This window comes from Ammospiza caudacuta, chromosome 3 (assembly GCF_027887145.1).
Source record: "Ammospiza caudacuta isolate bAmmCau1 chromosome 3, bAmmCau1.pri, whole genome shotgun sequence".
NCBI classification, from domain to species: domain Eukaryota; kingdom Metazoa; phylum Chordata; class Aves; order Passeriformes; family Passerellidae; genus Ammospiza; species Ammospiza caudacuta.
This window is the reverse complement of record NC_080595.1, coordinates 63,814,681-63,827,609: the sequence shown is the minus strand read 5'-3', so window position 1 is coordinate 63,827,609 and position 12,929 is coordinate 63,814,681. Positions and strand designations below refer to the sequence as shown.

The 12,929-nt window shown below is 37.8% G+C and overlaps 1 protein-coding gene across 1 annotated transcript in view; it reads left to right on the top strand.

The window, feature by feature from the left end:
* The window catches only part of LAMA2 (laminin subunit alpha 2), a 335,919-nt gene that overhangs the window by 195,180 nt on the left and 127,810 nt on the right, over positions 1 to 12,929 (top strand). Inside the window, exons 17-18 of the mRNA XM_058802519.1 lie at positions 3,854 to 3,981; positions 8,741 to 8,827. Of these exons, the coding sequence (XP_058658502.1) occupies positions 3,854 to 3,981; positions 8,741 to 8,827 (215 nt within the window). The remainder of the gene's footprint in view (positions 1 to 3,853; positions 3,982 to 8,740; positions 8,828 to 12,929) is intronic.

Here is a 12,929-nt window from a genome sequence, read left to right as displayed (position 1 = left end):
CTCAGATTTTGGTCTTGTATATGTGGAGATCTCTTTTTTGGTTTGTTTTTAGATTTAAAAATCAATTTTTTGCTTTTGAACATGCTGAGGACCATCAGTACAAGTCACTTTTTAAGCACTGCCTCCTGAGGGCACAGGAGCAGGCAATTCCAAAATGTCAGAGGTCAAACAGGCAGAAGGCCAGCTTGGCTGAGCAGGGGTCTTCTTTTGGAGATATGGCAAAAAAGGAAGGTGCACACGGTGGAAGCAAGGTCAGGTGGTGGGGGAGGAATACAGAAATGCTGCTTGCCTCTTTAGGGGAAAATATGGTGTGGTCAAAGCTCAACTGGAGTGGAAATATGGGGGGCAATACTAAGAGTATTCTAAATAAGTTAATAGCAAGTGGTAGTGCAGAAATGACATCGGCCCACTACAGGGTGAAGATGGTCCCCTCACAAACAGGGATATAGGCAAGGCAGAGATATTTAATTCTTTCTTTGCCTTTGTCTCCAGCACTGATGATGGGCTAAAGGGGTCCCAGTGCCTTGAGCTGAAGGACCATGGCTGTGAGCATTATAAATTCTCAGTGTACCATGAACTAGTGCGACATCTACTGGATCCATATAAGTCTATGGCATCTGATGGGATTCATCCAAGAATACTCCAAGACCTGGCTGATGTCATCCTGAGGCCTCTCTCAATCATTTTTGAACAGCCTTGGAAATATGGAAAGACCCTAGTTGAGACAAAGTTGGCTAACATTTGAATTTTCAAAAAGGTTGAGAAGAATGGCATGGACTGTAGGCCTGTCAATCTCATTTCAGTGTACAGTAAAATTACAGAGAAGATTTTTCTCGGAGGTATTGAGAAACACCTGGAGGATGGTGCAGTCATTGATCACAGTCAGAATGGCTTCATGAGGGGAGAATCTGGCTTATACAATTTAGTTTTCTTTTATGACAAGGTAACCCACTTAGGGGATCAGGGGCAGCCAGTTGAAATATTTCTGGACTTCAGTAAAGCTTTTCATACTGTCTCTCACAGGATCCTTCTGGAAAAAATGTCCAACACACAGCTGGATAAACACATCATGCAATGGGTGAGCAGCTGGCTCATGTGTTGGACACAGAGGGACATAAAAAAGACATTGAGCTGTTAGAGAGTGTCCAAAGGAGGATGGTGAAGGGCCTGGAGATGAAGCTATATGATAGGTGGCTGAAGTCACTTGATCTGTTCAGCCTGGAGGAGACTGAGGGGAGACCTCACTGCAGTCTGCAACTTCCTCATCAGGAGAAGAGGAGGGGCAGGCACTGGTCTCTTCTCTGTGGTGACCAGGACTTGAATGAATGGCTTGGAGTTATGTCAGGAAAGGTTTAGGTTGGATATTAGAAAAAGGTTCTTCACCCAGAGGTTGGCTGGGCACTGGAACAGGCTCCCCAGAGCAGTGGTCACAGCACCAGCCTGACAGAGTTCAAGAGGTTTTTGGACAATGCTCTCAGGCACAGGGTGTGACTCCTGGTGAGTTCTGCACAGGGACAGGAGTTAGAGTCAATGATCCTACCAGCTGTGAATATTCTATCATTCTGCAATTGTGAGGAATTTGAAATAGGGGTCTGAATTGAGTAGGATTAGACACAGTACATGGAAATGGCAGATGTTGAAGGGCCAGAAAATATTTCATCAAAGTGAAGGCGGTCATGTCTTTGTAACAAGAAATGTTTTCCTACAAAATGGAAGGTTTCAGGTGTTTTACTTTAAAAAAGCAGAACCTGCAAGTACCACTCAGCAAGAGATGTGAAGCTTTAAAGTAGTGTATTAGCTTCTCTCACTTTAATAACATCCTTGACATATAAACTGTTCATATTCTTCAAAAACGTTAAGATATGTCTGAGGATATTTAAAGCTAAACTTATCACAAAAGAAGAATCCATTATTTTTCAGAAAAAGTACAAATAATTTGACATGATGTCTTTAAAAAGTTGGATTGCAGAGGATTTTTCTTTTGAAACACTTAAATTATTTTTGTCACATGTTCTTTAAAAAGCATATTGTTCCTGGCTACTTTTTTTGGTATGGCTGGTAGATTCTTTTAGAATGTCAATGCTTGAAATACCAATCAAACCGATTAGATAACTTATGGAAGTTGATTTTAACCCGGCTGGCTGTACTAAAGCCGTAATTTTAATTTTAATTTGGTGTTACCTCACAATCTCTAAATCATGTTAAAATACAGTATTGTGATTGATGCTTTAATTTCAAATATATGCTGATCGTATGCGCTAGCAATAAGAAAGCACCCTTTAAAACAACAAACTATTTCTGAAGGCAAATGCTTTTGACGCCGATGTCTGCATGACTGAAAAGGATATTGTGCTTTTTCAACTGCCCAGGTGCAGAGCACAGTGCAAAAAAGCTTTGTACAAATCATTGCAATCCTGGAAAGCTGTGAGGAAGGAATCAGTGTTCCTTAGAATATTGTCTGTTTCCTTATTGAGGATAAATTATGTCTTCCAGACAGTAAGGCTGTTAAATAGCAATCAGTACCATATGCATGACTTACTAAAATGATAAAACAATCTTAAAGTGTTCCTAAAAAACAATTTTAAATTAAGTCTTAAATTTGAAAGTGCCCACACTTAAAGAAAAAAACCAAACAAACAAAAACAAAAACAAACAAAACACCCCTCACAAACAAACAAAAATCCAAATGAAAACAAACCTTCAGAGTCCTTAAGCTGCAGCTTTGATTAAACATTCTAGATTTGATCTGGCCCGTAGTCTAAAACACAGCAGAACACACCCTATTAACAAAAATCTCTCTCACGGCTTTCATTCTGGCTTTTTGAAGTTGACATATGCTCTTTTAATCCTTTTTTCAGTCCATACCAAGCACATCAATATGGCATTTAATATCCCAAACCATTCTGTCTGCTTTCTCTGTTTCTGCATTGTGAAATGGCTACACTTGGGTATCTTATGTGAAACAGCAGTGAAAGGAATATTGCAGTGTGCTAGTAATGTGGGGTGAAGAAAGGAAACAGATTAAGCCAGAAAAGTAATTTTTCTGAATCTATTATGGATTCTATGAAATTACGTAGAGTTTCTAAATCCTATATGATGATAGGGAAGAAGAATTGAAAGGGTAATTACTCTTTAAAACTTGGTTCTTACAAGTCATCATGAGAAGCTTTTTCTCACAGGACTGATTTCCATTCTACTAAAAGATTGCTTAATTTGAGATCAGCCAAAAGCTATAAACAAAAATGCAAATGTGGTACTGCCATTTTTATACTTCATGTTTCATATGCTCAGCTTAACTTCTCTCCTATTATTCAGTCACATAGATGAACACAAAGTATTGGATAGCACCCTATACATGGTATACTTGTCCTTCCTTCTACTCATGAAATAGAGGCTGGATTCTATTCTAGCAAATGAGAATTAAGTAATTCAGGCTTTGCTACAGTTTACAAATACTGCTAGCCATATACCTTGTAAAATGAACCAATGCACAGACATGTCAAAAGTAATAATTCATTTTTATAAATTATATCATCTGGGCTGTATTTTTGGAATCAACATCTGAAAACAGTTGTCACAAAATATGGCCTGTTGCAAGACTGCAATACTAAACCTGTCTTATGCTCCTTTAAAATTTGGTTTTCTTTAAGCAAGCTAAAATAATAACACAGCTGTTGTGTGGTATAAATTTAAAGGTTTTATGTCAAATATTCTTTTTGTTTTACATGGAAAAAAGTTATCTACAAGAACATATGAAGCACTGATTGTGGCAGAAAAAAATAAGGATAGATTTTGCAGACCTTTTTCCATATGCAAGTTATCTAATTGTCAGTTTGTACTTACATCTCTTTAGGACTGCAAGCACAACACAGGTGGTTCATTTTGTGATAGATGCCTACCTGGCTTCTATGGCGATGCAACTAAAGGGACAGCTGAAGATTGTCAGTTGTGTGCTTGCCCCCTAAATATACCTTCTAACAAGTAAGTTGTGCACTTATTGCATATTGCACTTTTCCCCTTATTAAATTGTATTATTTCTTAATTTATATTTTTACAGGTATGCTTGAGATATTTTTTTCCTTTCAATCAAATAATATATTCTGGAATATGAACTTTTATTTTTACAGTTGTACTGAGTGCCTAAGTCGGCAGATGAAGACAAAAACTAGATGAGACTAAGGCAGAAAGAACAACACAGAATTTGGATTATTGCTTTTCAAATTAATAACTAGCATTTGCTTTTCTGTTCTCCATAAGGGTAGTTGTTTCTATTTTAGAGCTGAATTGGCAGATTTGACATGAGTTTTTTCTGCTTTTACTTTTCCTTTTCCTTTTCTCTTAGTCTACATTATGTAATTTGTTTGGAATTTGAATTCATCCTTAGATGTTGTAAGTGAAAATATTTTGTCAGCAAATCTCAGAAAAAATACTGTAAATTTGTTTTATTGAATAAAAATACAAGTGAAAAGTTATTCAACATTCTGATCTAAGAACCAAAGTTTCCTTCATTACAAAAGCTTGTCTATGCTACTCCATCACTTAACTTAATAGATAAACAAAGTGGCTTGAACACTTTTTATTGGTTTTGTCACAGCCAGTACCTGGAAAATAATAGTACCAAAAGCATTTTACATGATGTACCTGAATAAAACTGTTCTGAATCTTGTCTGTGGCATTGCATCCTATTAAAATTGCACTGATCAGAGCAGGAATAGTCTAAGCACTTACGAGCGGAAATTCCAGGGGATTGTAGAATGGGAGCCTGCCTTCCTGTTAACACAGCTCCTGAGTTGGTTTTATTAGATACATATATATGGGTTTATTATATCTGCTGCTCAAGCACGGCTCCTCTGACATTCTCATTACTTGGTATTTCCTTGCCTCAGTAGCCAATTATCTTTCTCTTGTTTGAGAACACTGTGCTGACAAAGAAGGAAAAACACTGTCACATTTCTGTCTTGCACAGATGTGCAACAAACCAAGTCAAATAGATTGAATTTAGGTTATGATTGGCAAAATGCCTGGGGACCTCCATTACACAGTCATCATAGTTCTGGGTGCTTTACTTTCCTTTTGTGAAGTTAACAGTCCCCTTTCTAATATTTAGTTTTCATGAAAAATAAAATAGGTACAGAACAAACACACAGTATAAATGTTCTTTCAACTGTGAAACTGTGTGTCTTGAAGTCTACAAAGTTTAGCTTTGTAGAACTTTTTGAAAGGTTCAAACTCTCATGATATTACAGTCTAGACCAATTATTAAAATTGTTTTTGAGGAAAAAAGAGGTTTTAAAGATTTAATGTGTTATCTGAATGCTATTAAAATACTTCTTTGCTTTCTTACTTAATTGTCAATGAGTTTCATATGCTAGGGATAGTATTTTCAAACAATTCAGATGCCTTCATGTGAAAAACAAACTTTTACCAAGTTCATGTCAACTGTACAGATGTAGGATATGTCATGTTCTTTCTGAGTAACTGAACAAGTGACTAATTGTATGTTCCAATTATTATAAATAGCTGTGTACAGATTTTAATTCCTGAGGTATTTAATTCCTAACATGATATGACAGGACATCTGTAGGTTTCTAAGCTTAATACTAAATTCCCACTGCATAGAGAATATTGTCCACGTAATGAGCCTGTGAGATATATTTCTATTAAGAAATAAGTTTTATATTTTGTAGCAGAGTCTCATTTATTTACAGTGTTTGTCATGGTTCCCTTCACTGTTCTCACAGCACCTTTGCAATGCCACATAAAGTGGAGAACTGTTCTAACAGTTGTCGAAAGGATGTGGTGATTTTGTTGTTCTGTCATTGACTTCAGCGGATTTAGCTGCTGCTAATTCCCTTTCCTGTTTCCTAATGGCATGAGTTTCCATATGCAGTCACTGAAGCCAGTCATATGCCTTCTGAAGCACAGCAGTCATAAATGGCTTGCCATATGTCAGAAAAGAGCACTTTGCCAAAATTAAGAAACTAAAATCAAGTTTTCTAAGCTTGTTTTCTACGTCCTGGGTTGTATTTTCTTTTTTTTTTTGCATGTATCTGCATATATGTGCCTATGTGATGCAGATAAAATCAATACCCATGTCATAAATGGTTATGCAATGAAAACAACTCCTTCATCCAATGTCTTCTTGTAAGCATACCACTCTTAGAAACTGTTCTGACATTCTTGGTCCTCAAGCAGTTTCAAAAGAAATTGTTTTTTCCCCCATAATTTCTAAAAAATATAGATGTTTGGGATAATTACTGCTCTTCTCTTGATGTAGGCATAAATTAAATATATGTAGCAAAGACTTTGACAGGAATGCTTTATCACTGGAAATGGGAGATAGAAGATCTCTCACTCAGCCTGGGAAGGTCGGGAGTAAATTCATAGCACGTGAACTGAGAATTCGGGTTGGTCTCAGAATTTTAATTTTTTCTTGGAAAATTAGATAAAATCACAAACATATTGTCAGGGTGTGTTTTCTGTAACACACTAGGAAGCTTTTAGGTAGCCCTGTCTCCCAACACACACTTATCACATGCATACCCATAATGTATGTTCATACTTGTCCTGTGTCCTGACTCATACTGGTGTTGCTGCCATACGGGAAAACCATAAAGAGCAATGATGAATCAAGAGGGGGGAACTACCATTTTTTGAAGCTTGTTTTGACAAATCAATACTCACAGTTCATTAGTGTGTAGCACTAGTGAGTAATGAGATTCTCAATAATCAGGAAGATAAACTCTTCTCAGCTTGCTATCAAACATTTCCTTAACAGCACACAGATGGGAATTTCTCCATATATTAATGTTTATTGTTGAAATGTGGTCCAACTATTAAGTCACAGAAAGAATCAAGGTCTGAGCATAACCCTTAAAACATAGAAATTCTACTGTTCACCATTATTGCTTAGTACTAATGAGTACATTATTATTATTATTATTATTGTCGTCATCATCCTTACAATTATTATCTTTATTGTATTTAAAATTTATGCAGTTAAATTCAGAGCTCTTTGAGGAACTTTGGTACAGTCAATTTTGTACAATGGTATAATGAGCTGTGATAGCATCTCTACAAAGTTTTCCATGAAGCTCTTGGAAAGAGTGAGGTTGGGACTGACAAGCAGGAGCTTCAAGCAAGTCAGGTGCTGCTGATTATATTCAATGATAATGTGTCCTTTCATTGCTATTGAAGAATGAACAATTATTGTTTCTTCAACTGACTCTTCCTCCATTATTAAGTATTACTGAATCTATTATTAAGTAAATGACATTGCAAAATAACACAAACATAATCCTTATTGGAAAGAGAAAAATGACAGCATCTGTCTTTATTTATTCGTCCTGACCATCCCATGTTTTTCTTACTGGTCTCTTATATTTATGGGATAACACAGAATAAAGAATAACTGAGGACAGATAACAGGATGGATGACTCTTGAGAAGTGGGGTCCAGTCACCAGCAGCTAATCACATTAAATGATGCTAATTAAGCTTTTCTGTCCTCCTGGGCCTATTACTTTCCAGAAACTGTCATGGTATATCCTTCTTTAAATATATCCAAGGTCAGATTATGTCTATTTGTTATTATTGTAGCATGCACTGTTACCTTGAATATACCTTCCTTCTGCTGTCTTTGTTGGAGCAGTTCTATTGCTTCTCAAATTCTTTTTTCCTAGGTTATAAAAGGTAATTTAGTATCTTTTTTTCACATAGGTGCTTTGTTTTGCCCCTTTGAATAGTCATTCTTCTATGCACCTACACCCAGTCTTTTATTTCTTTTTTTTCCCTTTTTCTATTTTTCTATTTAGTTGACCAGAATTGATTGCCATTATTTAGACAAGGCTTTATAAAGATGCTCATATATCTCTGTCTCTAATAATCATTACAGAATTACAGAAGAACAGATTGCCTCTTCTTCTGTGTAGTGTCTTTCAGTGTGTCAGGAGGTTTCTTCAGAAAAGTGGGTTAAAGGAGAAGGGTTGTGGAAAGCAGGATGCTGACTGTGAAGGAACACAGTTCAGAGTTAAACACAGGCATTGAGATGCAGAGCTTGCAAATGGCTACAGTATCCTTATTTATTAAAATAAAAAAAAAAAAAAGAGGAAAAGAAAAACCAAACCAGCCAAAAATAATTGGAGCATAACAAAGAGGTAAAACTTTATAGTCTGCAAGCTATTCTTGAATTTCAACATGCCTGTGTGGCCTGTTGCTTGAGGTCATTGGCACTCTAACTCAAATACACTCTCTGGGAAGCTGTACCAGATATTTCCCATGTTGCCCCTCCCCTTTCTTGTTCACTGGGTTCCTTTCACAGCTGACTATACACAAAGTTAACTGAGCTTTTAATCGGTTGTCCTTCAGAAAGATTTATATAGGGGCCACGTTATGGCACAGATTGTTTTGCCAGCCCCTCGGGGGCACAAACAAGCAGCTGTACATTCCTGCCTTTTTAATGGTATCCAGACCACTCACTGGCAGGCTCAAGTCCCGTAATAACAGGCTATTGGGATGCTGCCATCCGCTGCTCTATATTCAGTGTCGCAGAAATAGCAGAGTCATTCCAAATTCAGTTTGCTGGAGTCGAACTTAAGCCCCATGTCCTAGAGCAGAATCACTTTTCCTGAGCACTGTTTTGCAAATTAACAATCTCTGAAGTGGGAAGAGAGTATGCTGCTAACCATGTTTTTTTTATGTTTCTTCCTTGTCCCTCTTCTTTCTCAATATCAACAACACAGCTTTAGCCCAACGTGTCATTTTGACCCACATCGTGGATTAATGTGTGATGAGTGCCCAGCTGGCTACGTGGGACCACGCTGTGAAAGGTAAGCAGGCACCATGCTTTTAGTCATATGAAACAAAAGCATTGATCACATGGAACTGTTCTACCTTTTATTACCTCCCCTTCTCATCCCTATTCCTGTTCTGAAACTCACTGAAAAAATTCCTGTGCATTTTCCTGATACTGGATCCATGAATTTGTGGTTTTCTTGTTTCATTATTTTATGGTAAAATGTAAGGTTTCCAAGAACCATTTGCTGATAACTAAGAATCTTTGTTAAAAAAGTTGCTTCTAGCTTTTCTGTCACTCTTCTGAGATTTTTATAACCCTTTTGTCTCTTTTGTTTTTTGAATGTTTAGAAGCTGGTGATTCAAATATGCAGTAAATTACTGATGCTTCACTTACAGAAGTTAATATGCAGTGAAAATACAGCTCTTCTAATAAGTTACTTGTAGATTTTAATTGTTTGTTAAAGGAATATTTTACATTTTTGTTGCTTCTAATTTTCTGTTGTGGTCTTTATTTAGCAAGTAGAACAAAATAGGCTTTAATGACAAAAAAAGATAATTCTTCTTGGTCAAATACATAGAGAAGTTCGATATGTATTTCCTACACTTATTGCTAGCTTTACAAAGGCATTATGCTGAAAGGATCATGTGGAGAATTTAAATGAAACAAAGAGCTGGTGTGAGTTCTAGTGCTAAGCTCCCAGGAACCCCCTTCCACAGGAGGTGAGACCTCATAGGCAAGGGATATCACCACAGTGTCTGCATGCCTTTGGTCCCTTGGGATTTCACATGGATGGAACAGATTTCAAGAGCAGTTAGTGTGCCAGGGACCTCTGCTAGCTCTTTGGAGGTCATGATGAATCAGTGTTGGCTTTGTCTGCATGATCCCAGTCCCCTGTGACCCTGCCAATGACACCTTTTTAGGAGGGGCTTGGGGAGCCAGGGAACTGTGTAACACCTAGCTAGACAGTTTAGGGGCATGGAAACATGGCCCTTGTGTTTCTTAGTAGGCTCTTGCCATTTGACATTTGCATGAGCTCCTTGAAGGATTTTTCAAGGCAAACCCTAAAAAAAGGTAAGGCTTCTGAATGAAGCCTTAAAATATTCAGGCTGGGATGAGAAAAAGTGGGAATAAAGCAAGAGTAAGAGACAACCAGAAAAGCAGAAACCTGACCATACGCTGTGAATCTCCCTATAGTCCCCTCTTTCCAATTTACAACTACTTCCTTTTAAATCCCCTGTTGTGCTATATCTGTCCTGAAGTGAGAGTGCAGGCTGTCACCTGTTTCCACCCATCATCACCGAGTCTGCTCCTGCTGCTGCTATTTCTGCCTGTCTTTTCCTGTCTGTCTGGGAAGTCATCACCTTCTTTCAGCTAGTGGGCTGTGAAGTTAATGACGGCAGGAATAAATCACATCAAGAGCACTTTGGTGGCAGTTTGTCAATGCAGGGTCATTGACAGCTTCCATTAGCAACAAGTGCTGTTTCTGAGTGGAGCACAGGCTGTAGATGCAGCAGGACCGAGTCTGAATAAATGGCTAAATTGGATTTTAGCCTGATCTCCTAAGGAAATGAGGCTACTGTGATCTTTTTGTGCATGTCTCCCTGGCTGCCTGCGAAGTCATCTGCACTTGTAGGTCAATTTCAGCTAAATTTGGCAGAAGGTAGGAGGGCTGAAAGATGATAATTGTTGCCAAAGGTTTTATGAAAGAAGTGGCTGACTAGAGGTTAATAAATCAGGATATGTCATAGCTAAGGGGGAGAATACTGTGTGAACTCACACCTGATTAAACAGATAGAGAGAGAACAAGAGAGATTGTTACATGTTCTGCCCATAAGAAAACTTTCACAGGGCAAGGAAAAAGTGCTGCTGTAGCCGGAGGGATTACTCCCTGCTGAGTAGCAACATCCTGCAGCAAATAATCAGCCCTTAGCCTTGTAACTGGGATATATAAATCCACTGGAAATTAGGCCATTAATTCCAAAGCTCACAGAACTATTTGCTTTTAATTGTAACAAGTTGTTTTAAAATGTCTGCAGCTGTCAATAATAATGATCAGGAGAAAGCATGTTGCATTTTGCTATTAGCAGTGGTTGTATAATTGCTGAGAGAGTTTGCATTAAATTCTCTTTCATTTTAGCAACTACAAAGTGACAAGTGATCGGAACCACGTGATTTGTTAGCTGAACAATCCTAAATTACCATGACATAATAAATATCATGAAGTGAGAGTGTGCAGCACTGTACTTATTTGGCCTAAAAATATATCCTCTGTCCCCTAGGGAGATACATATATCTGTCTGATTTGTAAAATGTGAAGAAAAAATTGCTACTTCTCTCACTGGAACTCTCAGGAAAATGGTGCCATAATTGCTCAATATTCTGAGGGGTCCAGATCATAACACCATCAAAATAATTGCAGATATAAACTGTGTTGGGAGTTATCATATATCTATAATTGTAGAGAGAGCTCAGCTTTCCCACGTAATGTTTTTCGCTAAAAAATTAGACACAAGTTTTCTTTCCTTTGCCTACTGGTCACTTTTCCAAAGGTGTATGAAATAGGCTGGACATTCTCTTAACTTCATAGAAAGGATGTATGATAATGATGAAAGGTTGTCTTTTTAGCCCAGCACATTTACAGGATGGTGATATCCGCTTTCCAAATACAGTCTCGATAGGGAAAGGAAGCAAAATAGGTGAGAGTCTGGCGTTTCCTGTAGGACTCTATGATTTATGTGCATGGATCCAGTGCCCTTTCCTTCCTGGAAGGAGGGTCAGTGTCCCTCATGTGTGAGCAGAAGGGTGGGCTGACCCGTGTCCTTCCTTGCCCCCACCTCCCCCATTCTTGGAGTCCAGCACAGAGTGCCACCAGCCACAGCCTCTCGTGAGAACTGTGGCTGCAGACTGCTGCTCACTGTAGCAAATATAATTCTCCCACTCGCGCCAGAGCAGCGAGCCTGTTGCAGTACTGCTGGGAAAAGGGTCAAACATTTCAGGAGGTTTGGTACAACAAATGTGTTGCACAGGATTGTTTGCAGCTTGCAAAGGTAGGCATTCTGACGTTAGAAAATGCAAGATTTATAGTTGGTCACACAACAATAACATCTGTGCTGTGCACCTGAGTTAAGATATCTCACTGCGTGCTCACAAGCCATTTCTCCACAGGGCTTTTGCTTGATTTTGTGCACAGGTTGAATGCACATAAATTTCAAAGGCTCTGTAAAAATAGTACTTCCAGACTTTAAAGTGTTTGGATTTGCAGGCTTAATTAACTCTGTCTCAAGGGGATTTTTTTGCCAGTAAATATAAAGAAATGTATAAAAAGGCCTGCATTTCTGTGCATGTACGTGTATATACAGACCATCATACAGACTCCTATGAGGAATATTAACTCCATACTGACCAGGCCCAGTACACATTCATACACATATTTTTCAGTTGTAGCCTTGTCTTTGGCACCACTTATGCTAAATAAAAGCAGTGTCACTCACATACACACCTGCATTTGAGAATAGAAAAGGAATATATTAACACAGTCCTTTTTTTGCTGCTTTTTTTACTCCTATTTTTGTTTATTTTTTTAATCTCAGAGGTGTTAGGTTGTAGTTAGAAGTCATTCTTTTTTACATGTATTTTTTTTAATTCATAATTTTCCATGCTGCATACTTATTGATTTTTTTAATCTAAACCTTCCCAAATATATAATACTTTGAACCTGAGAAAAGAAGCTGAAGTAGGAATGTCCTTAAGGGAAAAAGGATGGAACTAAGCAAAGTGGATTTTTTTTAATCTTCCCCTGCAACTTCAGGAGAAGTGGTAGAAAAAGAGGAAGAATTTACAGAGATACCTGTACACATTTTTCTTTTCATCTTTAACTGGTTTACCCCTACTTTCAGGATTGTCTTCAGTTGGATTCGAGATTATGTTATGTGCATAAGAAATATGGCTATGTGATGGTAGTGGGTTTTTCTAATTTTAATTATTGTAGTGTAAACTGATGAGAATACAAAGAGTTATTGAGGTCTCCTGCTGTTAATAGGAGGAAATTATTAGCAGCGTGTTTCACGTAAATCTTTGGGGCATTCTTTCTGTGAACTCCTGGGTTTCTGTGAATGCTGTCAAATACAGAACTA